We start from the raw sequence: 24224 nt of genomic DNA, 5'->3' as shown, positions 1-24224 counted from the left end.
CCTAACATGGGAAAGGAAATAGCCACGCAAGTCCAGGAAGCACAGAGAGTCCCATACAGGATAAACCCAAGGAGAAACACGCTGAGACACATAGTAATCAAATTGGCAAAAATTAAAGACAAAGAAAAATTATTGAAACCAGCAAGGGAAAAACGACAAATAACATACAAGAGAACTCCCATAACGTTAACAGCTGACTTCTCAGCAGAAACTCTACAAGCCAGAAGGGCATGGCATGATATACTTAAAGTGATGAAACGGAAGAACCTACAGCCAAGATTACTCTACCCAGCAAGGATCTCATTCAGATTCAATGAAGAAACCAAAAGCTTTACAGACAAGCAAAAGCTAAGAGAATTCAACTACACCAAACCAGCTCTACGACAAATGCTAAAGGAACTTCTCTAAGTGGGAAACACAAAAGAAGAAAAGGACCTACAAAAACTAACACAAAACAACTAAGAAAATGGTCACAGGAATATACATATCGATAATTATCTTAAACGTGAATGGATTAAATGCTCCAACCAAACGACACAGGCTTGCTGAATGGATACAAAAACAAGACCCATATATATATGCTGTCTACAAGAGACCCACTTCAGACCTAGGGACACATACAGACTAAAAGTGAGGGGATGGAAAAAGATATCCCATGCAAATGGAAATCAAAAGAAAGCTGGAGTAGCAATACCCATATCAGATAAAATAGACTTTAAAATAGGAATGTTACAAGAGACAAGGAAGGACATAACATAATGATCAAGGGATCGATCCAAGAAGAAGATATAACAATTATAAATATATATATACCCAACATAGGAGCACCTCAATACATAAGGCAACTGCTAACAGCTCTAAATGAGGAAACTGACAATAACACAATAATAGTGGGGGACTTTAACATCTCACTTACACCAATGGACATATCATCCAAACAGAAAATTAATAAGGAAACACAAGCTTTAAATGACACAATAGACCAGATAGATGTAATTGATATTTATAGGACATTCCATCCCAAACCAGCAGATTACACTTTCTTCTCAAGTGTGCACGGAACATTCTCTAGGATAGATCATATCTTGGGTCACAAATCAAGCCTCAGTAAATTTAAGAAAATTGAAATCATATCAAGCATCTTTTCTGACCACAACGCTATGAGATTAGAAACGAATTGCAGGGGAAAAAAACGTAAAAAAACACAAACACATGGAGGCTAAACAATACGTTACTAAATAACCAAGAGATCACTGAAGAAATCAAAGAGGAAATCAAAAAATACCTAGAGACAAATGACAATGAAAACACGACGATCCAAAACCTACGGGATGCGGCAAAAGCAGTTCTGACAGAGAAGTTTATAGACATACAAGCCTACCTCAAGAAACAAGAAAAATCTCAAATAAACAATCTAACCTTACACCTAAAGGAATTAGAGAAAGAAGAACAAACAAAATCCAAAGTTAGCAGAAGGAAAGAAATCATAAAGATCAGAGAAGAAATAAATGAAATAGAAACAAAGAAAACAATAGCAAAGATCAATAAAACTAAAAGCTGGTTCTTTGAGAAGATATACAAAATTGATAAACCATTAGCCAGACTCAACAAGCAGAAGAGGAAGAGGACTCAAATCAATAAAATCAGAAATGAAAACGGAGAAGTTACAACAGACACTGCAGAAATACAAAGCATCCTAAGAGACTACTACAAGCAACTCTATGCCAATAAATTGGACAACCTGGAAGAAATGGACAAATTCTTAGAAAGGTATAACCTTCCAAGACTGAACCAGGAAGAAATAGAAAATATGAAGAGACCAATCACAAGTAATGAAATTGAGACGAAAAATCTTCCAACAAACAGAAGTCCAGGACCTGATGGCTTCACAGATGAATTCTATCAAACATTTAGAGAAGAGCTAACACCCATCCTTCTCAAACTCTTCCAAAAAATTGCAGAGGAAAGAACACTCTCAAACTCATTGTATGAGGCCACCAACACCCTGATACCAAAATCAGACAAAGATACTAAAAGAAAATTACAAACAAAAGAAAATTACAGACCAATATCACTGATGAATATAGATGTAAAAATCCTCAACAAAATACCAGCAAACAGAATCCAACCACACATTAAAAGGATCATACACCATGATCACGTGGGATTTATCCCAGGGATGCAAGAATTCTTCAATATACACAAATCAATCAATGTGACACACCATATTAACAAATTGAAGAAGAAAAACCATATGATCCTCTCAATAGATGCAGAAAAAGCTTTTGACAAAATTCAACACCCATTTATGATAAAAACTCTCCAGGAAGTGGGCATACAGGGAAACTACCTCAACATAATAAAGGCCATATATGACAAACCCACAGCAAACATCATTCTCAATGGTGAAAAACTGATAGCATTTCCTCTAAGATCAGGAGCAAGACAAGGATGTCCACTCTCACCACCATTATTCAACATAGTTTTGGAAGTCCTAGCCACGGCAATCAGAGAAAAAAAGAAATAAAAGGAATACAAATCGGAAAAGAAGACGTAAAGCTGTCACTGTTTGCAGATGACATGATACTATACATAAAGAATCCTAACGATGCCACCCGAAAACTACTACAGCTAATCAATGAATTTGGTAAAGTAGCAGGATACAAAATTAATGCACAGAAATCTCTTGCATTCCTATACACTAATGATGAAAAATCTGAAAAAGAAATGAAGGAAACACTCCCATTTACCATTGCAACAGAAAGAATAAAATACCGAGGAATAAACCTACCTAGGGAGACAAAAGACCTGTATGCAGAAAATGATAAGACACTGATGAAAGAAATTAAAGATAATACCAACAGATGGAGAGATATACCATGTTCTTGGATTCGAAGAATCAACATTGTGAAAATGACTATACTACCCAAAGCAATCTACAGATTCAATGCAATCCTTATCAAATTACCAATGGCATTTTTTACAAAACTGGAACAGAAAATCTTAAAATTTGTATGGAGACACACAAGACCCCGAATAGCCAAAGCAGTCTTGAGGGAACAAAATGGAGCTGGAGGAATCAGACTCCCTGACTTCAGACTACACTACAAAGCTACAGTAATCAAGACAAGATGGTACTGGCACAAAAACAGAAATATAGATCAATGGAACAGGATAGAAAGCCCAGAGATAAACCCACGCACCTATGGTCAACTAATCTATGACAAAGGAGGCAAGGATACACAATGGAGAAAAGACAGTCTCTTCAGTAAGTGATGCTGGGAAAACTGGACAGCTACATGTAAAAGAATGAAATTAGAACACTCCCTAACACCATACAAAAAAATAAACTCAAAATGGATTAGAGACCTAAATGTAAGACCGGGCACTATAAAACTCTGAGAGGAAAACATAGGAAGAACACTCTTTGACATAAATCACAGCAAGATATTTTTTGATCTATCTCCTAGAGTAATGGAATAAAAACAAAAATGAACAAATGGGACGTAATGAAACTTCAAAGCTTTTGCACAGCAAAGGAAACCATAAACAAGACCAAAAGACAAACCTCAGAATGGGAGAAAATATTTGCCAATGAATCAATGGACAAAGGGTTAATCTCCAAAATATATAAACATCTCATGCAGCTCAATAGTAAAAAAAAAAACAACCCAATCCAAAAATGGGCAGAAGACCTAAACAGACATTTCTCCAAAGAAGACATACAGATGGCCAAGAGACACATGAAAAGCTGCTCAACATCACTAATTATTAGAGAAATGCAAATCAAAACTACAATGAGGTATCACCTCACACCAGTTAGCATGGGCATCATCAGAAAATCTACAAACAACAAATGCTGGAGAGGGTGTGGAGAAGAGGGAACCCTCTTGCACTGCTGGTGGGAATGTAAATTGATACAGCCATTATGGAGAACAGTATGGTGGTTCCTTAAAAAACTAAAAATAGAATTACCATATGACCCAGCAATCCCACTACTGGGCATATACCCAGAGAAAACCATAATTCAAAAAGACACATGCACCCCAATGTTCATTGCAGCACTGTTTACAATAGCCAGGTCACGGAAGTAACCTAAATGTCCATAGACAGACGAATGGATAAAGAAGATGTGGTACATATATACAATGGAATATTACTCAGCCATAAAAAGGAACTAAACTGGGTCATTTGTAGAGACGTGGATGCATCTAGAGACTGTCATACAGAGAGAAGTAAGTCAGAAAGAGAAAAACAAATATCGTATATTAACGCATATATGTGGAACCTAGAAAATGGTACAGCTGAACCGGTTTGCAGAGCAGAAATTGAGATACAGAAGTAGAGAAAACACATATGGACACCAAGGGGGGAAAGCGGCGGGGGTGGGGGGTGGTAGTGGGATGAATTGGGAGATTGGGATTGACATGTATACACTGATGTGCATAAAATGGATGACTAATAAGAACCTGCTGTATAAAAAAATAAATTAAATTTTAAAAAAAGAAAGTATAGCCTCTGGGGTTCCTGTTCTGAACGTTATTTGCTAATAGAAACAACTGTGTCAACATTAGTCTTGAAGCAATACCGTGGCTGTAACGTAATTTACAAGAAAGTATGTGTTCAAAGAGCAGGCACACCAGGTGTGCACGGGTTATCTCAGGACTGTTACAAGCAGGCTCTGGAACCCAAGGTCAGCACCATGCTGGTTCCTAATCCTGTATTAGATTCTTGCTGCTGCTCTAACAAATTACCACAAATGTACTGGCTTAAAACAAAGACAGATATATTCTCCTACACTTCTGGCCGTCAGCAGTCTGAACTGGGACTCACTGGGCTAAAATCAGTGTTGAAAGGGCTGTGTTCTTCAAGAGCTTCTAGGGGGAGAATCCATTTCCTTGTGTGTTCCAGCTTCTGGAGGAATCCTGCGCTCCTAAGCTCATGGCCCCGCCGCCTTCAAGGCCAGCAATTGTATCATGCTGACCTCTGCTTCCTTCATCACATCTCCTTCTCTAAGTCTCCTGCCTCCCTCTTTCACTTATGGACTCCTGTGATTATATTGGGTCCATCGAGATAACCTACAATAGTCTTCCTATTTTAAAGTCATTTTAATAATGACCTTAATTCCCTTTGTTTTTGGACTCCTTAGTCAGTAGAAATTGATCAGAGGCCAGACAAGAAATTCAGGCAAGGCTTTATTGGGACCCCTGCCACAGCAGGGGGCAACAAGAACAAGTATCATGTTCCCTTGCTAGCTCACTTCCCAAGCAGGAACAAGCTGGTTCCTTACGTGGGGGTGAAGGTAGGGATGTGTCCGGGGCTCGGGCCTGGGGGGTGGCTAGGTGGTCTGCCCACCCCTTTGGCGGTGTTGTGCACAGGAGGTACCCTGCTTTTGCTCCCAGCTCTTCAGAGGTGCCAGTTGAGCTTGTTTGGTCTTTTTGTATTTTTTGTCCAGAATTTGCCCCAACTGCACATTCATGAAGTTATTTTTAGACCCTTATAGTTTCTTTGTATTTTGCTGCTCAGGGAGACGTTTGTCCAGGTTCAAGCGTTGCAGCACAGCACAAAGGGTCCCAGGTCCCAGCCTGTCTCACCTTTACCATGTAACTTAGCATATTCACAGATTCCAGAGATTAGGATATGGACGTCTTGAAGGTGGGGGAATTATTCTACTCCTTCATAGGGCATACAAGGCTCTCTACCATGCAGACCAAAATTGTCTTTCTGGCTTCATCCCCCACCAAAGGCTGTGTATTAGTGATATACGGCTGTATAACAAGTCACCCTAAAGCTTAATGGCTTAAAACAACAACACTTATTATCTCACAGTATCTATGGGGGAGGAATCCAGGGACAGGTTACCTGGGTCCTCTAGCTCATGGTCTTTCATGAGGCTACAATCAAGATATGGGCTGGGGCTGCTTACATCTCAAAGCTCAACTGAGGAAGGATCTGCCTTCAAGCTCGTTCTCGTGACCCTTGGCGGGATTCTTTCCTCCCTGGCTGTGGGATAGAAGCTGCTCTCAGTTCTTTGCTGCACCGGCCCCTCCGTAAGGCGTCTTACAGCGCAGCAGCTGCTTCATCAGAGCAAAAAGCAAGAAGAGCCAGAGAGACTGCAAGCAAGACGGAGCCGGTCTACTGCAACCTCACCCCATCACTTTTGCTGTATTATATTTATTAGAGGCAAGGCCAGCCCACACGCGAGAGAAGGGGATTAATTACATAAGAGCATGAATGCCAGGAGGTGGGAACATGGGTCGATGTTAGAAGCTGTCTAGCACACCCCAATACGTATCCTGCGTTCTCACCTATGAAACCACCAAATTAGTCCAAGAAAGAAAAAAAAATGCTTTTTTTTTATCACCCATGCTATATATTTGTTCATTAATTCACTCATTCAAAAAGTATTCATTTGGGCTTCCCTGGTGGCGCAGTGGTTGAGAGTCCGCCTGCCGATGCAGGGGACGCGGGTTCGTGCCCTGGTCCGGGAGGATCCCACATGCCGTGGAGCGGCTGGGCCCGTGAGCCATGGCCGCTGAGCCTGCACATCCAGAGCCTGTGCTCCGCGGCGGGAGAGGCCACAACAGTGAGAGGCCCGCATACCGCAAAAAAAAAAAGTATTCATTTGATAATGCCACTTGCAGCAACATGGATGGACCTAGAGATTATCATACTAAATGAAGTAAGTCAGACAGAGAAAGACAAATATCATAAGATACTTACATGTGGAATCTAAAATATGATACAAATGAACTTATTTACAACGCAGAAACAGACTCACAGACATAGAAACCAAACTATGGTTACCAAAGGGGAAAGGGGGTGGGGGAGTGATAAATTAGGATTTGGGGATTAGCAGATACAAACTACTATATATAAAATAGATAAATAACAAGGTCCTACTGTATAGCACAGGGAACTATATTCAATATCCTGTAGTAAACAAAATAGAAAAGAATATAGAACTGAATCACTCTGCTGTATACCAGAAACTAAAAAATGAAATGAAATAAATAAAATGAAATGAAATAAAAAAGTAAATAAATAATTTTTTAAGTATTCATTTGATTCCTACTGTGAGCTGGGTAGTGTCTCAAGTACCTGGGACAAAGCAGTGTACAAAATAGATTAAGCTCCTGCCCCTTTGGAGCAGACATGCTAGTGGGGAAGGAGACATACAGTAAGTGAACTACACATAGAGTATGACAGAGGGTGAGGCGCTAGAGCAGGTAAGGGGCACGGTGGGTGTCAGGGAGGTGAGGCTGTCTCATATGTAATGGTCTGGAAGGCTTCTCTAAAAGCTGACCTTTGAGCGGAGACATGAAAGAAGTGAGGGAGCCACCATGAGAGTATTTGGAGTAAGGATTTCCCAGGCAGAGAGGACAGCAAGAGCAAAGGTGGCTGATGGGTTCAAGGAACAAGAAGTGCTGCTGGAACAGAGTGAACAAAGGAGAAAGTGGGTGGAGGTGAAGTCCAGAAGGAAACCAGATGCCAGATCTTACAGGGCCTGGAGGTCGTTAAAAGGAATTTGAATTTTTCTTTTTGCTTTTTCATCATATGGTATATTTTCTCAATTTTTATCGGAGTATAAGTTGATTTACAATGTTGTGTCAGTCTAAGCTGGGAGTCACTGTGAGAATGGCCTCCTAAAAGGAGCTACTTAAAATGCGGTGGTTAGAAAAAAAACTAGCCCCCTCCTTCGTAATCTCATTACTTCCAGTTCTCTGTGTGAGGGGGAGATATACTTTGCTTTATTATACAGCTACAATTCTAAAAACATTTTTTAATATATACATATTACTTAATATAGTTCACTGAGCTCACGTTTTGCAATTACTTACTTTCAAAGATAATATCTGAAAGCCCAGGGTGTTTGAGACTGCTTTCATCCCCAGATAAGGAAAGAGAAATCAAAGAAAACCATTTATGGCCCATTGCTTTCCCAGCATCAAACAACTTCAAAGAGCCTAGGCTGGAACCCAGGCCACGCCAATTTAATTCATTGCATAAAGCCAGACCTCACCTGGCTGATGCTCGCCTGAGAGCCAAGAGGGCTTATTGTAAAGCAAGTGCCTCAGACTGTGAGGTGCTGCCTTAGGGATCCCCCAAACCCCAATGAAGTGGTTGCCGAGAGGCGGTCTGGGTGCGCAAAGGCTTAGGAGAAGGTCGCTGTTACATTCGCACGTTAGCCAGCCTGCCAGGATTTTAGTAAAGGACACTTGGTCATCGCTGCCTTCACCACATGTAAGCCCTGAGTGTCTCCTATGACTGTGCGGCCTACATGTGACCTTCAGGCACCTTGGAGGCTCTATCGTAGGTAAACTTAGATAAGCAAGTGGATAGTTTTATCTCGGAGAGTGCAGTCAGCACAAGTGGTTAGGAGTGTCTGGAGGATGGGGGAGGAGAGCAGACTGTTTTACAAAGAGAAGCATATATAAGAAAGAGTAGAGAAATACTCTACTTGCAAACACTGGGACTTGTGAACGGGAGACGTGGACAGGAGACAGTGGGATGACCCGGGTCACCCTCCAACTCCTGACCCTTCTCTGGGCTATGACTGGGACCAGCACCCAGACCCGAAGCTCATGCTGTGAGTAGAGCATTTTTTCCAAGGTCAGGGAAGCAGTTACCCTGGGGATAGGCAGAAACCTCAGACACTGAAGTCTGCTCATGAGACAGTGCCTGGAAACAGTGATCACTCTAGGAGTTCCAAAGCGGGTGAGTCAGGGTGTGAGTGTGTGTGGTTCATCTTTCCTGACTTAACAGCATAAGTTCTTTGAGAGGCGAGTCTATGCATTTTACTTTAAGAGAAATTGAAATATCATTGCAGGAATGATGGTTGATGATACAGAGAAAGGTCTTCAGTGGCTGTTCTGACCAGGTACCACTATTAGTGAGAACGTTGGGTACCCGCTGAGGATAGGTCATATCCCAAATCTTTCATATTTGTCATGTAAGAGGGAGAAAAAAATGGATGCAAGGAAATCAGTGACTTCTAGGAACATGCTAGAAATAGCATGAAATGTCTGTGAGCCATAGTGCTCGACGTTACTAAGTGAAAAATCACTTTCTTAAAGATAAAGGCTATTTGGGAAGATGTAGGGACTAATTGGCCTCCAAAGACAAAGCCCAGTGTTTTCTCCATTGCTCTTTAATAATCACCCCAAAGGGAGCATCCCTGAGGATACCAAGGCTAATCCTGTCTTCTCCTAAGAGACACAGGAAACATGTTTCTGAGAAGACGGAATGAGGATGAGGGGTTTGGTAAACGGCTTTGTCCCCTGCAGCTGTTCCCTTAGCAGAGCAGCCCTTGGTTAATGGCATCCAAGTGCTCATGGAGAGCTCCGTGGTCAACTCTGCCTTCCCAAACCCCAGCATCCTTATTGCCATGAACCTGGCCGGAGCCTACAACTTGGAGGCCCAGAAGAACCTGACTTTCAAGCTCATGGACAGTGACACAGCTGGTGAGAAGCCAGGGCCCCTCTGCCCGCTCCCTGAATCTCCATCCCCAGGGCCCACCTCCATGTCCCCCCACCCCAGTGCTACCTGTGATGGTACCTGAATCACCCGAACACCTTTCCCTGCATCCCTGGAAGGACTCATGTGTGAAGTCAGGGCATTCACACAGGAGGGCAGCAAAGCAGAAAGAGCTCTAGATTAAATGTAAAAGAGCGGATTTCCAGGTCTGGCTCTGCCACTTACTAATTCTGTGACCTTGAACTAGTCACAGATCCCCATCAACCACACGGTCGTCATTTGCGAAATGCAAATAATTCTAATAACAATAACACTAATAGCAATAACAACAATAACAATAATAATAAAATCTCTGTTCTGCCTACCTCACAGGAGTTGCCTTCAGGTTCAAATTAGATAAACTTGAGTAAAGTTAAAATTATCTTGTAACTATACATTTTTTTAATATATGAATTTGTATGGGTATTCTTGCTGCTTTTCTAAACAGATACCAGGAATTCCTGATGGGGTTGTCAAGTCACATAGAGGCCACTAGATTAATGGCCTATTTAATGTTTGTCCATACTTCTTCAATGTTTTTCCATACTTCTTTCCTTGAGAAAGATCAAAAAACTAATCACATTATTTAAAAAATCGAAATGATCTGGAAAGAAGCAGAGAGCTCAGCCTGGCCCCTGGTGCTCTCCCCTGAGAACGCCTTTGTTTAACTATATTGTTCTCTCTTCCACAGACCTTACCGTTGGTCAGCTTGCCCTCACCATTATGGCCCTCACCTCCTCCTGCCACGACCCTGGGAACAAAGTATCGATTCTACAGAGACAAATGGAGAACTGGGCACCTTCCAGTAAGACCTCATCAGAAGGGAGGGGGAAGTGAGGCAAATGGCTTTTCCTGAGAATTTTAAATCTATAAAGAAAAAGGAAGGGAGAGTGGAAGTTTAGGCAAGAGACACAAAGTACCTCTGATGATCCCACAAGTGAGAGCTCCACTTCCAATGCAATGAACTAGAAAAGACCACTATCCCAGGCAAACAGTTCTATGCCATCATTGAGGACAGCAGCATCCCTCTTATTCTGTTCTCACGCCAGATGACAGTCTTATTCTGAGACACATGGAAGTTATCTCTTGCCATATGGTATCTTTCCTTTTGGACAGGTTTTCTGGCAATGTATCTTTAAAAGGTTTAGCTTTTCCTTTTTCACAAATATCTTCTTTACAGTGAACGTGAGTCTTATGAAGGCCCTCTATCCCTTTCCAAGGCCTCAATATCCCTGCTTCATCCTTCTATGGGCCCAGCCTGGCGATCTTGGCGCTGTGCCAGAAACACCCGGCGACGACCTTACCCGTAGCAGCCCGCTTTGCCAAGAGCCTGCTGGCCAATTCCTCTCCCTTCGACGTGGGTGAGTCGGTTACCACTTTCACACAGTGCCCCGAGCTGGGAACATCAAGGTCACTGAAGGGTAGAGCTGGAGGGAAAGTGGGATGGGGGGAGCTTTCCATGGAAGAGGAGCTGAGGACCATGAAAATGCCTGGAGATGAGAGATACTGGGCAAATATTTGTTGGACATGTGAATTAAGGTATAAATGAAAGAGAGAAAATAAAACAGAAACCAGGACAATACTTGCCACGTCTGACAGTTACAGACAAATCAGAATCTCCACTGAGAACAATAAATACGTCATCCAAGGCAGGAGTTGCTCCCAGACGAGTGATTAAATTATCAAATCAGTGTCGGACTCAGTCCCGCCCTGAACCTCCTCTTTAGTCGCTGCTGATGCTTCCACACTCTATTCTTCTCGATGCTCCTCCTTACTACATCCAAATATTCTTTTCTTTTTTTTGGCTGTGTTGGGTCTCTGTTGCTGTTCGTGGGCTTTCTCTAGTTGCGGCGAGCGGGGCTGGAGCATGGGCTCTAGGTGCGTGGGCTTCGGTAGTTGCAGCACGCGGGCTTCAGTAGTTGTGGCTCGCGGGCTCTAGAGTGCAGGCTCGGTAGTTGTGGCTCACGGGCTCTAGAGTGCAGGCTCAGTAGTTGTGGCGCACGGGCTTCGTTGCTCCGCGGCATGTGGGATCTTTCCGGACCAGGGCTCGAACCCGTGTCCCCTGCGTTGGCAGGCGGATTCTTAACCACTGCCCCACCAGGGAAGTCCCCAGATATTCTCTTTAACTAAACAGCTACCCTCTGAACACTAAACCCATAATGCTCCCCTTCAAGGATGCACTGGAACCATCTTATTCCTTCATCCTGCAAGCACGTGGCTGCTTGTGAATGGAAGCTCTATCCTCTACCACACCATGTCCTTCTTCTGCACATAACGATCCCTTCTCTGTATGATGCCCTCTGGGGGGGGCACTGTTATGTCCCTCATTGGTGGTCATCTTTTCTCCTCTACCACTATCTAAGCAACAGGATTATCTCAGGTTTTCACCCCTTATACGTGCCGCATCAGCAACCTCTCTCTTTTCAGGCTTTAGCAGACCAGCACACAGGTAGGTATTTACTCAAGTATCCTCCCCATGGGTCAAACACACACTGGCCTCTGTTTCCCATCTGGGACCTCATGCATTGCTGGGGCCTCTCTGCCAGTTCAGGAAATTGGGGCTTCTTTGCCAACGTTTTCATCCTTAATGAGGTGATGAAATTTTGGGTGGAGATTAGGGTGGGGAGGGAAAGATCGATGAAAAAAATGCCATCTGGCAAGTCTTGGATTTCTTCTGGTCTCGTCATGCCAGAGTTTTTGCCCATTCAGTTCACACATAATAAGAATGAAATAATGAAAAAAGCCCTTGTGCTGGGTACTATGGGAGATGAAAATCCCCGCCCTCCCCCCATCTGAGAACTCACAGGGCACAGTTAACAGCAGACAGTGCTGAGATTGCAAAACAGGTACAAACAACAAATGCTAAAGGAATCCAGAAAAGAGACTACACTTGTTGTAGTGTAGTCTCTTTTCTGGATTGACAGAGAGGAGTTCAGTGAGAGGTGGTGATGGCTGGACCTTCACCAACTGCTGACATCTTGAAAGATAAACATTGGGACAAGAGAAGTGGGATTGAAAATGTTGCTAGTCGACTTTCATTCAAAGCATGAGCTGTGGAGTCATACACATCTGCATTCAGGTGTGTGGCCTTGGGCAGTTACCTAACCTCTCTGAGCCTTCATTTCCTCGTCCCCTAAATGGGGATAATTATAGGTCCTATTTCACAGATTGTCCTGAAGGGTAAAGGAGATGATGAACCTGAACACAATAAGCACACAACTGTTAGCTGTTCATATTGTGGTGGTGGTGGTTGTCTTATCCCGTGCTGTGATTCTCAGACACAGGAGCAGTGGTGACCTTGGCTCTGACCTGTATGTACAACAAGATCCCCATAGGTTCAGAGGAAGGTTACAGAGCCCTGTTCAGCCAGGTACTAAAGAACACTGTGGAGAATATCAGCATGAGCATCCTAGACAACGGCATCATCGGAAACATCTACAGCACTGGCCTTGCCATGCAGGTAAATGCGTCACTGATGCACTTCGCTGGGTCCATGTCCCTAAGCCTGGATTGTAGGACCAAGAGACCAGGCTTCTGGTAGTATCTCTGTGGAGGACCAGCTACTGTGACTAGAGGTAGATTCCTTACGGCACCTGTGCCTCAGTTTCTCTACTGGTGAAATACAGGTACGTGTTAATTCATCCCTACCTCACAGGTAAAGTATAAAATCAAATATGCATGAACTCTTTTCCCTTCTATGGGAAAAAGAAATAAATAAATAAATCCAAGAAATGTATTGGTTTATTATGAATAATGATCAGTTTGTTCATAATAATTATAGACAATTGAAAGTTTGGTGTATTAGAAAATAACGATATTCAAGGAGGTCCTCAAAAAATATTGAATCTTCTAATTCCATGCTGCCAATCAAGTGTTCTTTTATCAGATCTTTACCTTGATCCAAGAAAAGGTGGGATTGTATTCAAAATGATTAATGAAAATAATCTAAAACTGCCTGGACATCTAATCTTTGCCAAGGTCCTTTACTATCTCAGTCTCAGTTCAACCTCACAAAGATCCCTAATACATGTCAGTGCCAGATGTGTCTGGTCATCAAATCTATGCTCAGTCCTATGCTTCTCTAGTAGAGAGTCTCAGGCTTGGATTCTATAAGATGCTGCTTGATATAGCTCCAAATACAACCCCCCCCACACACACACACACCTCCCCTTCCGTTGATTAGGGCAACATCTTCCCCTGGAAAACACACCAATAATAATGGGGAGAGAGAACCAACTAGAATCAAAAATTAAAGGGTCATCTGTGGCCAAATCCTGTAGTCGAAACTAAGAAATTTATGCTCCAGAGTCTCAAAATGCCCCATGGGATTAACAGAAAAACTACATCGTGACCTTCCCAACTTGGAAATCCCAAGAAACAGAGAATCGTAATATCATGCCTAGTGAATTAAAACAAGCAAATAAAGATAAATGCTGCATGATATCACCTATACACAAACTTGTGGTTACCGAAGAGGAGAGGGAAGGCGGGAGGGACAAATTAGGGGTATGGGACTAACAGGTACAAACTACTAGGTATAAAATAGATAAGCAACAAGGGTATACTGTATAGAACAGAGAATTATAGCCATTATCTTGTAATAATCTATAATGGAGTATAATCTGCAAAAATACTGAATCACTATACCATATGCCTGAAACTAAAATAATATTGTAAATCAACTATACATCAATAAAAAATAAAGAAACAGAACCATGGAGTTACAATGCCCACCCTAAACCTAATTTAGCTCTGAACTAGTGCAGGGGGTTGGAGACTGGTCTGATATTCTATACATTAAAAATTAGTGACGTAATGTACAGCGTGGTGACTATTGTTAATAATACTGTGTTATATATTTGAAAGTTACTGAGAGTAAGTCTTAAAAGTTCTCATCACAATATAAAAAATGCGAAACTATGTGTGGTGATGAATGTTAACTAGACTTACTGTGATCATTTGACAATATATACAAATATCAAATCATTTGTTACTACACCTGAAACAAAGATAATGTTATATGTCAATTACATCTCAATTTTTAAAATATTTTTTAAAATTAAGATTAAAAAATGAGCAAAGGGCATAAATAGACTAGAAATTAGTTCACGTTAAACATAAGAGTAAATACGAAGTCCCCACTCCAATGCGCTATAGGACCAACTAACGAAAATAAAGTCAGTTTCTACGTCATGTCGCGGTCAATAAAATTTTGTCAGAGAGCAAAACACTGTTTGTTTTTATGGCTGAATCATACAAAAGCTTTCCCAGGCCTCAGGTCTAGAAAGCTTTGTGGAGGAACAAAGGAAGTCTTGAAGAAATCTAAGGCAAGTTTTATTCGTGACTCACTTAAAATAACCTTGCTCACCTTAGAGCCAGACGGAGAAGTGTTTGCTTTTGCTAATTTGGTTTGTGCATTCTGTTTGGGATTTTAGCACCTGCAGAGTACACCGTGAAAAGCTGTACCTGGGAATTAAAGTTTTTCCTTGGAAAAAGGCAGGACCTCACCCACATCCAGATAGCAAAGGCCACGTGGATTACTTGTCAGTTAGGACACATAACCTCTCCCCACCCGCCTTATACCAGAGTTTACCCAGGCAGCCCGAGGTCTGAAATCACCAGATATCTACTATATAAACTTTTTCTAATCTCAAATGTTCTGGTGTCAAAAACAAAGGGTTTCTAAGGCTGTAACAACTTGGGTTTGCATTCCAGATTGGCCACCATCTTGGGCAAATATTGAATTTCCTGGAATTTCATTTTCCCCATGATAGCAAAGGTATAAAAAAAGTCACAGGCACAATGTGGCATTTAATAATTATTTGTGATCTCTCCCAGTGGAAGAGACGTGATGTTTAGCTTCCTTTGCAGCCTTCACTCACCCTCTGCCAGCTGTCAGTGCCCTTCAAGTGACCTAGGCCACCCACATTGTTTCCCAGAGGCATTTCCTCCTCTTTCTTCCATAAATATTCCAACACTTTCAAGGTTCCTCTGACAAGAACCTAACTTGGGGACGTAAAACTTCTTCATGCGAAGTTATTACTGACTTCTAACCGGCTAATGCATTACTCCTTTCTAAAGAGTTGGTGTTGTGATGTTTTATCCCAAGGGGATACATCTCACTTAGTGGGATTTGGGATATGAATATGGCAAGTGGACAAGATACAGATACGATTGCTGGGAAAGCCTGACTGATGCCCTTTAACCAAACTGTCCTGTAAAGGGGCCTCTGGGAAGAGCCATTGTCATGGTTATGGAGGTTAACAGAGCCTGTCAAAACTGCCTAGTTGCTCACAGTACTGCCTCTAGCTCACAGCCATTTCTGGTTCCCCTCCCTTCACCCATTTCCCATTCAAAGCTTCAAGTGAATGGGTCATCAGCAACCCCAGACCATTAACATGCTGTGGTGGATGAGTCAGCACAACTGTAAAGGCAGGGAGGTGTTAAGGACAGCTTCCGCAACACAACGTTACAAAATGCTTTTGCATAGCATCCCATCTGAACCTCCAATGACTGCCCCAAAGGTAGGCAGGAGCTATGATTTCTATTTTACCCGTAAGACAGAAAACTCAGCAAAGTAGAGTGACTTGCTTGGTGTATTCATCAAGACTCATTTTGCAAATAACAGAAACCCAAATAATTTTTGCTTAAGAAAAAAAAATGGACATTTACTATTTCACAGAAACTGGGGGATCCAGGGCTCGATTAGGTGATTTCAGGATTTATCAGAATAAAGGGCTCAAATCACATCAGGGATCACTCTTTCATCATCTCTCAGCCATGGTTTTTCTCATTCTCTCCTGCTGTATGGCTTCTTCAGAGTGGCTGAGAAAGATGGTCACCAGCACCTCCATGATTACTAACCCTACCGAGGGGGAAGAAATGTTTCTCTCTCCCAATGTCTGTGTATCATAGAAGGACTCTGATTCGTGCATGTGTCAATCAATCACTGTCACCAAAAGGATAGTACTCTACGATTAGCCCAGCCCATGAGTCCACCCTTGTGGCCAGGATCGTGGAGCCTCTAGCTGACAGTACTGACATGATCAAAGAATGTGGGAAGAGTCCACCAAAGGGTGTGTAGAACAACAAAAAACAAGAGAAGTCTACTACCATTAGATGGCCAGGTTGTCCTACAATAAAGCTTCCCCAGGAGCTTGCTTTGCCAGCTCTCATCCTCCTCCTACATGCAAGAACTGTTAGTAAATACTGCAGCCCTAATAGCACTCCCTGAAACTGAGTGTAGCTCAGATATTTATTGTGTGACTGCTACGTGACAGACACTGAACTAAGCAGTGGGGACACAGCCGTGAATATGACAGATGTCCTGAACCTCGTGCAGCTTCGGTTTTGGACTCTGGTTGATCACAACGATTAGTGATCAAGTCTGTCCCTTATAAGGTTAATAAAGGCCAACTCTCAGCTATACCTAATCTGTCTCTCTCTCTCTACCCACCCTCCCACCCCCACCCCGGCCCCAGGCTCTCTCCGTGACACCTGAACCACCTAAGAAGGAGTGGAACTGCCAGCAGACCATGGATTCTGTACTGGATGAGATGAAGGAGGGGAAATTCCACAACCCCATGTCCATTGCCCAAATCCTCCCTTCCCTAAAAGGCAAGACATACCTAGATGTGCCCCACGTGTCTTGCAGCCCTGGTAAGAACTCTTTAACATCTGTCTCTCCCTATAAAGTGGCAACTTATGCCAGGAATGATACGTGGACCAATTTTAAATGGCATAAGGTCTTGTTATATACATGACTGCCGTGTAGGCAGGGCCAGTTCCCAAGAGTTGTGTGTTAGCACACAGCCATGCTGTCCTGCCCTCAGAATTCTGCTCCCACATCCACTCCATTCGACACACATTTACTGAGAACCTACTATAGGTAAGTCATTTTGCTGGATGCTTGTGGAGAGAGAAGATCCATGGTCCTAACAGTCAAATAACATATGATGTCATTCATTCATTTGACAAATGCACCAAACACTAGGCAATATCTTATCATATCTGCTCTTTACAAAGTCAGGAGATGGTATGTAGACAAAAACTACAATATTTGGAAGAATGAAATAAGTATTAAACAGAAATAGAAGCCATATACAGTGCAAAAGCAAAGAAAGTATGACCGATCATTGAGTTTGGGAACCTTAGGAGAAGAACAGAGTTGACATTTCAGCCAGGACTTGGAGATATAAAAATGTGCGCACAGCACACCAAAGGGATGGGGTGGAAATCTGGCACGTTACCTTTTTATTTGAAATATCTTTATTTTATCCATTTACAAATATAATACAGAGATACTTAAAATTCAAACATGGCAGAAATATACATCTAGAAAGTAGAGTCCTGCAAAAAAATTTATCACCCCAGAGTCTTTGGTATAGATTCCTCCAACTCTTCTTTCTAATCAAATACTAACATAAAGTATGATTCATCTTATGTTGCATGGACTTCCTGAGATAAGTAAGCTCCTTGTCTATCTCAGTACAGAATCTATAGAGACCACAATTAAGCAACCTGACCACAATCGTACCAAACATAGCCACATTCACTAACTCCTTAGGCTGCTTCCCAAAGATTTCCCAACTTGAACAAGGTGGCCATGGAGTCCTTCCTAGGATTCTGCACTAGGTACCCAGGTATTTTGTTAAATGGCCTGAAACTTACTACCTTTGCTTCCAGATTCTTCGGGCTAACAAAAAACCCCAAGAGAACAGTGAGCACCATGTAAAATACATGACTTAGGGCTCACAACCCTCCCTTCAGCTGACAAATCCTTTTAACAAAATAAACGTTCGTTATTAAGCTAGCTGTCAGTTCTTCAGCTACGATCAATTCTCTAGGATGGAAATGAGAGCTTCATAGGTCACACCAGTTCTTCAGAACAATCCACAGAGGACACAAAACCACTGTCATCTCTTAAAATGTGTTCTGGGATAAGCTGCCAATAACAGAGATTTCGTACCTATACTACAAACCCCATAATCTTTAACAAATTTGGCCTCTTTGCTCTTCCCAGGTCATGAGGTGCAACCAACTCTGCCCAGCCATCCTAGCCGTGTTCCCACCTCAGCATCCAATATCACCGTCAAATACACCATAAATAACCAGCTGAGGAGTGTGGAGCTTCTCTTCAATGAGACCATCAATGTTAGTGTAAAAGGAGGATCAGTGCTACTTGTTGTCCTAGAGGAAGCACAGCGCAAAAACCCCACATTCAAGTGAGTGTTACAAGTGACATTCACCATTCCTCCCAAGCCCAACCTGAATTCCCATTCTCTCTCTTCCTCCTTCATTTTCTTGCTTTTTTCCCTTCTGATCATGTAACAGATCTTTATTTAATAGCCCCCTGAGGAGCCTGCGATCTAGTAGCTAGGCAAGGCTCTCATAAAAATTAAATCATTCAAGTCAATATAAGATGGAGTTTTTAAAACAGGAATTCAAAGGAGAGAGAGCACAGTGTGGATTAGAAGAGTCAAGGAAGGCTGGTGGCTTTGGACCACATTCAAAGAATAGGTACCATACAGGAAGATAGGGAAGGATGGTATTCTGGGAAGAGGGGCATGGTGAGGACAAAGCATTCGAGACAGGACTGAGCAAGGAATTTAGGGTCAATGAGTAGACCAGCTTGACGAGACAAGAGAATACAGGACTGAATTAAATGAATGATGTCTGGAAGGATACATCGGGTGATATTGTAGAAAGCCTGAAATACCAGGCTAAGGAATTCGGACTTCATGTTGCAGAGAAGCATTGAAAGTTTCTGAGTAAGAAAAGTCATGTTGTAAAATGTTCATTGGTTTGGGGAATGAGTGACAAGGAGGAAAGCTACGGCATGACTACAGAAATGAAGCTGTAAACTGATGGGGACTTCATCTAGGAGAAATGTACTCATACCAAGGAAGATGTCCCAGGGCTCATGAGTGACTGCATGTGGGGGTCAAGAGCAAGACGCTTCAAAACTATTGGTAGGAGTGTCAGGAAGAAAGAAGGTCCTTCAGAGAAAAACCTAATTCCGTTAGATGATTAATTGTTGGCATTCAAAACAGAAACATTAGGAAGCTTTTGGAGGTATAAAGGAAGTCCTAGAAAAAGAGGTCAGGACAAGCAAAAGAGATTGGATAGTCATCTGATAGAGTTGACGACTGAAGTTAGGGACAGTGTAGTAGGTGGCAGATACAATGCTTCCAATAAACCATGAGACAGATATAATTATTCCCATTTTACAGACAGAACCACGTAGGCCCAAAATGGTTAAGTAATATTCTGAAGATCACAAAACATGCAGACTATAGGAATTGAGATCTGAACCCAGATTTGACTGACTCTTATGTTCTTTCTACTACCCAGTTGGGAAAGGGAAAAATATAGAAATAAATCACAAAGGAGAACATTAAACTTTGGGGAATGTTTATGGTTTGCAAAACGAGGGAACAGTAGAGAAATATGGAGAAGCCTAAGCTATAGGAGGAGGAGGGGGAAGATGCCAGGTCATGGAAAGGAAAAGAGGAGATACTTTCAAAGGGAAGATGGCCCAATCCAAATTCTGCAGAGAGCTGTCCAGGAGAAAGACTGACAAAGGCCAAGGAATAGACGAGTGACGTGGGATCTATTCTCCAGGGTTAGGATAAGTACACGTGTGTCTGCTGCCCACAGACCAGCTCCATCACTTCCCTAACTTCTGTAGAACAGGTCAAGATAAAGATCGCATTTCGAGAATACTTAATTTTCCAACAACCTGCTGAATGTACTTTACTTCTTCTCTAAGCTTAGCTTTAATTTTACCTGATTTAACTTTTCCTAACTATAAATGTAATAAATACACATAGGAGAAATTTTGAGGGGGGGAAGCATAAAGAAGAAAACAAAACATCTATAGTCTTATCTATAATATAATCACTGTTGATATTTTTTATAATTTTATAGGTATTTTCTCCATGCATATTACAAACAGTTGTGATCCATAATTAACGAGATAGATAGATATTTCTGATACAATGTGTATCCCACATTTTCACTTAATATTATTGCATAAGCATTTTCCCATTTCACTGAAAAATACTGAAAAATATGATTTTCATAACTGCAAAAGAGTCAATCTTGGATATTCATTCCATCTCTCACCTAATTTTTTTGTCCATTGTTGGACATTTACATTTTAAAAATCTGCTTAATGATAGGTTTTTAAAAAATCTGTTCATTTTATTTTTATTTAATTCCAAGTGAAGTAATTTTATGTTCATTAGTCATTTGCGTTTTCTCTTTGAAACATGATTTTTTCTGATCTTTAAAGCATTTAGAAGGTCTCTGTCCCTTCATCTTAACTTCTTATTGCCTGACTTAAAGTGAGGTATTAATCGTATATGATTTTATTCTTACAGATTTGAAACCACAATGACATCCTGGGGACTTATGGTCTCTTCTATTAACAATATCGCTGAAAATGTTAATCACAAGACGTATTGGCAGTTCCTGAGCGGCAAAACACCTTTAAATGAAGGTGAGAGAAGAAAAGGAATGTGGGCATTTTCTCCATCGTTTGAAGGCTAATTCTTTCATTTCCATATTTAATTTAATCGATAAATAATTGTGAGATTCTATGTATATACAATAATTTTACATATAGCTGTTACATACGTATGTACATATGCAGATATATTATGAATATATATACAGTGTTGATAGATAGATAGATGGATAGATAGAACAGACGGGTAGCTCTCTAAAAAAGCTTTTGAAAAAATCAAGAATCCTAACTCCACCCCAAGCCAGTGGGAAAATATCCAGTGAACAAGAAAAGTGGATTGACCTAAAGTAGTAAGAGCTAAAGAAGGAAAAAGCAGATGTGAGAAAGATTTTTTTTTAAGTGTGTGATCTAAGAAGATGGCCAATTGGGGGTTAACAAATTAAACACGTATGTGTAAAGCAAAAGAACAGTGAATTCATAGCCAGTGGGAAATAAATGAGAGGGATAAGATAACATCTATTAATGTAGTAATGTTATCTTATTTCATACATCAACGGCATTAGTGACTCTTTTTACAACAAGAAAAAACTAAGTCTCGCAAACAAAAAAGGGACTTGCCCAAGGCATCCATGTAGTATGTGATAGAGCAGATAATCAAGGCCACAGCTTCACTCAAAATCCATTCTTCGCCTTCTTTTGTTGTAGTGTTGTTAAAAGTCACCAGAAAGAAGAATGTTTGTGTGGGGGAAGTGGGAAGAATAAAACTCAGACTTCAGCAAAACCTTAACAATCTTTAAAATGTTTGCGCAAATACTAAAACATCCTGCAGCTTAAAAAGAGTACTGGTCTATGGTTTTGTCGAAGCACGATGTTACCTAGTTAACCTGATGTTCATTGTCACCCTTCTTTGTCAAGATGCTTCATTATCCAAGATTACAATGAGAGAGACGTTTTTCCCGGAGCCTACCATGGATTTGACAAAAAAATCTGGCCAGTCAGAATTTGTGGAATTGTAGCACAGCATTTAAGAAAGATCTTAGAGTCACATAAACCTTGGTTAGAATCCCTTTCTCTCTGTCTCTGTCTCTCTTTTTTTTTTTTTTTTTTGCCACACCATACAGCTTGCAGGATCTTAGTTTCCTGACCAGGGATCAAACCTGGGCCCAGCAGTAAAAGCGCTGAGTCCTAACCACTGCACCACCAGGGAATTCCTGAAGCCCCTTCTCTTATTTTCTAGCTACACTAGGCAAATAATGAATCTTCTCTGAGGCACAGTGCCCACAGCTATAATATGGAAAGAGCAGTAACCATTTCTTAGGTTATTGTGAGGATTAGAAATAATGTGTTTGAAATGAGTAAATTCAGTGCCTTTTGCATGGTATCTGTTCAAAAATGCTAATCACTATCGTTATTAATTCTCTTACCACCTTCATCTCAAGAACTGCCCTGGGAACGCAGATCAGGCTAATTCTCATGTCTGCCAGTTACTTTTCTTCTCTGGGGAAAAGCAAGTCCTCTGAGATCCAAAAAGATCTGGGCCTGGAATTGTCATGCTTTCTGATGCCTCGCTACTTCAGAGTGAATCATCGATTATGTCACCATCTGTGCTTCCTGCCCAGAAAGATGAGAATTCTCAACCCATTGCCCTTCCTCACTTCTTACAAAATCTTCTAAACGGAACATGAGTTCCCGCCTTGAATGCTCTAAATTTGGCTTACATAAGCCCTTTTAATAGAAATTACTTTCTTGCATACTTATTATGTGTCAGATACTGCATGAGGCATTTGGCAATCATTATTTCTAATCCTGAAAATAATTCTTCAGCATAAATACTAGTAGTACAATAGTGTATATGAGGGAAGGAGGCTGGCACAATCTAAGGGGCTTGGCCAAAGACGTGCTCCACATGGCAACTGAGAGCCTGGAAACAAGGACCCCTGAATCTCAGTTCCATGCTCCCTTCATACCAATCAACTCTATGGCGATTTTGTCTCTCTAACCAATTTGATGGGCTGGTCCCGTGGGAGAGTGGTGTGGTTATGGGCACCGTGGGCACCTCGTGTTGTTCTCTGCTTGTTTCCAGGAGTTGCTGACTACATACCCTTCAACTGCGAGCACATCACAGCCAACTTCACACGGTACTAAGGAGGAGAAGGATCGAGCTTCTATCAAACGTCCCCAGAGGACGGCTGGAATTTTTTTTTCACCTCATTTCAAATCTGTGCAAAAAAGTCGGCATTTACAAGGCTACCATATTCCTGGTTAAAACATGGAAACCACAATGTAAAATAAATGATGCAAACTTCACTGGAGTTTCAATATCTGTGACCCATGAAAGCAAAAGTCCGGCTTCTCAAGACAATGACCCCCAGTCATCATTTAAACCTAGGGTGAGGGGGGAAAAGGGGGCGTCTCGCTGATATTCTGGAAGGTCATTCTGACCTTTTTGATTAATTAACCAACACACTCTTTTATTCTATAAAGGAAAGGATGTATCTTTAAAACTTCTATTTTGGGCTTCCCTGGTGGTGCAGTGGTTGAGAGTCTGCCTGCCGATGCAGGGGACACGGGTTCGTGCCCCAGTCCGGGAAGATCCCACATGCCGCAGAGCGGCTGGACCCGTGGGCCGTGGCTGCTGAGCCTGCGTGTCCGGGGCCTGTGCTCCGCAACGGGAGAGGCCACAACAGTGAGAGGCCCGCGTACCGCAAAAAAAAAAAAAAAAAAAAAAAACTTCTATTTTTATTTCTTATACCAAGTACTCCTTTTCAAATCACCTAGTGTAAACATATATATGTACACACATTCATCCATACATAAAGTGACCAAAATTATTTCATATGAAGCTCCCAGATGGTTCAGAACTAGGTAAATCATGTTATCGATATATCACAAACTTCTATTTCCAATATTTGTTCTGCGTAAATCACATTTCAAATATATTTTATATAATTTATCTATGTATTTAATATATTAATATGAACATAATGTGTATTTAATATTAATTTAACATATAATATGTTTTATATATTAAATGTAGATATATAACTGTGTCCCATAAATAATACATATAACATTTTAGGTATAATATATAGATCTATAATCTCACCCTGTCCTACATATGTATATAAATACTGAAGGTACAGATCTTTGGGAGAAAAATTTAAGACAATCAACTGGTAAATTCTGCTTGTTGGAGTCAACACTGGAACAAACTTTCTAGAGAAGAATATGAACATTT

At 41.4% G+C, this 24224-nt stretch overlaps 2 protein-coding genes across 2 annotated transcripts in view; one reads left to right on the top strand and one right to left on the bottom strand.

Moving 5' to 3' along the window:
- STX3 (syntaxin 3) overlaps positions 1-24224 on the bottom strand; it is a gene marked incomplete at its 3' end in the record, with an annotated part of 143598 nt that overhangs the window by 55338 nt on the left and 64036 nt on the right. The gene's annotated exons all lie outside the window — the stretch shown is intronic.
- CBLIF (cobalamin binding intrinsic factor) lies at positions 8512-23131 on the top strand (the record flags this gene model as incomplete). Its single annotated transcript, XM_082845836.1, has 9 exons — positions 8512-8590; positions 9288-9464; positions 10208-10321; positions 10737-10877; positions 12795-12976; positions 16998-17175; positions 18539-18740; positions 20901-21019; positions 23070-23131. 9 exons carry the CDS (start codon positions 8512-8514, stop codon positions 23129-23131), a joined length of 1254 nt encoding a protein of 417 aa, XP_082701962.1.

The sequence above is a fragment of the Leucopleurus acutus genome (genome assembly GCF_964270905.1).
Source record: "Leucopleurus acutus genome assembly, chromosome: 8".
Classification (NCBI taxonomy): domain Eukaryota; kingdom Metazoa; phylum Chordata; class Mammalia; order Artiodactyla; family Delphinidae; genus Leucopleurus; species Leucopleurus acutus.
This window is presented reverse-complemented; position numbering and strand designations above follow the sequence as displayed.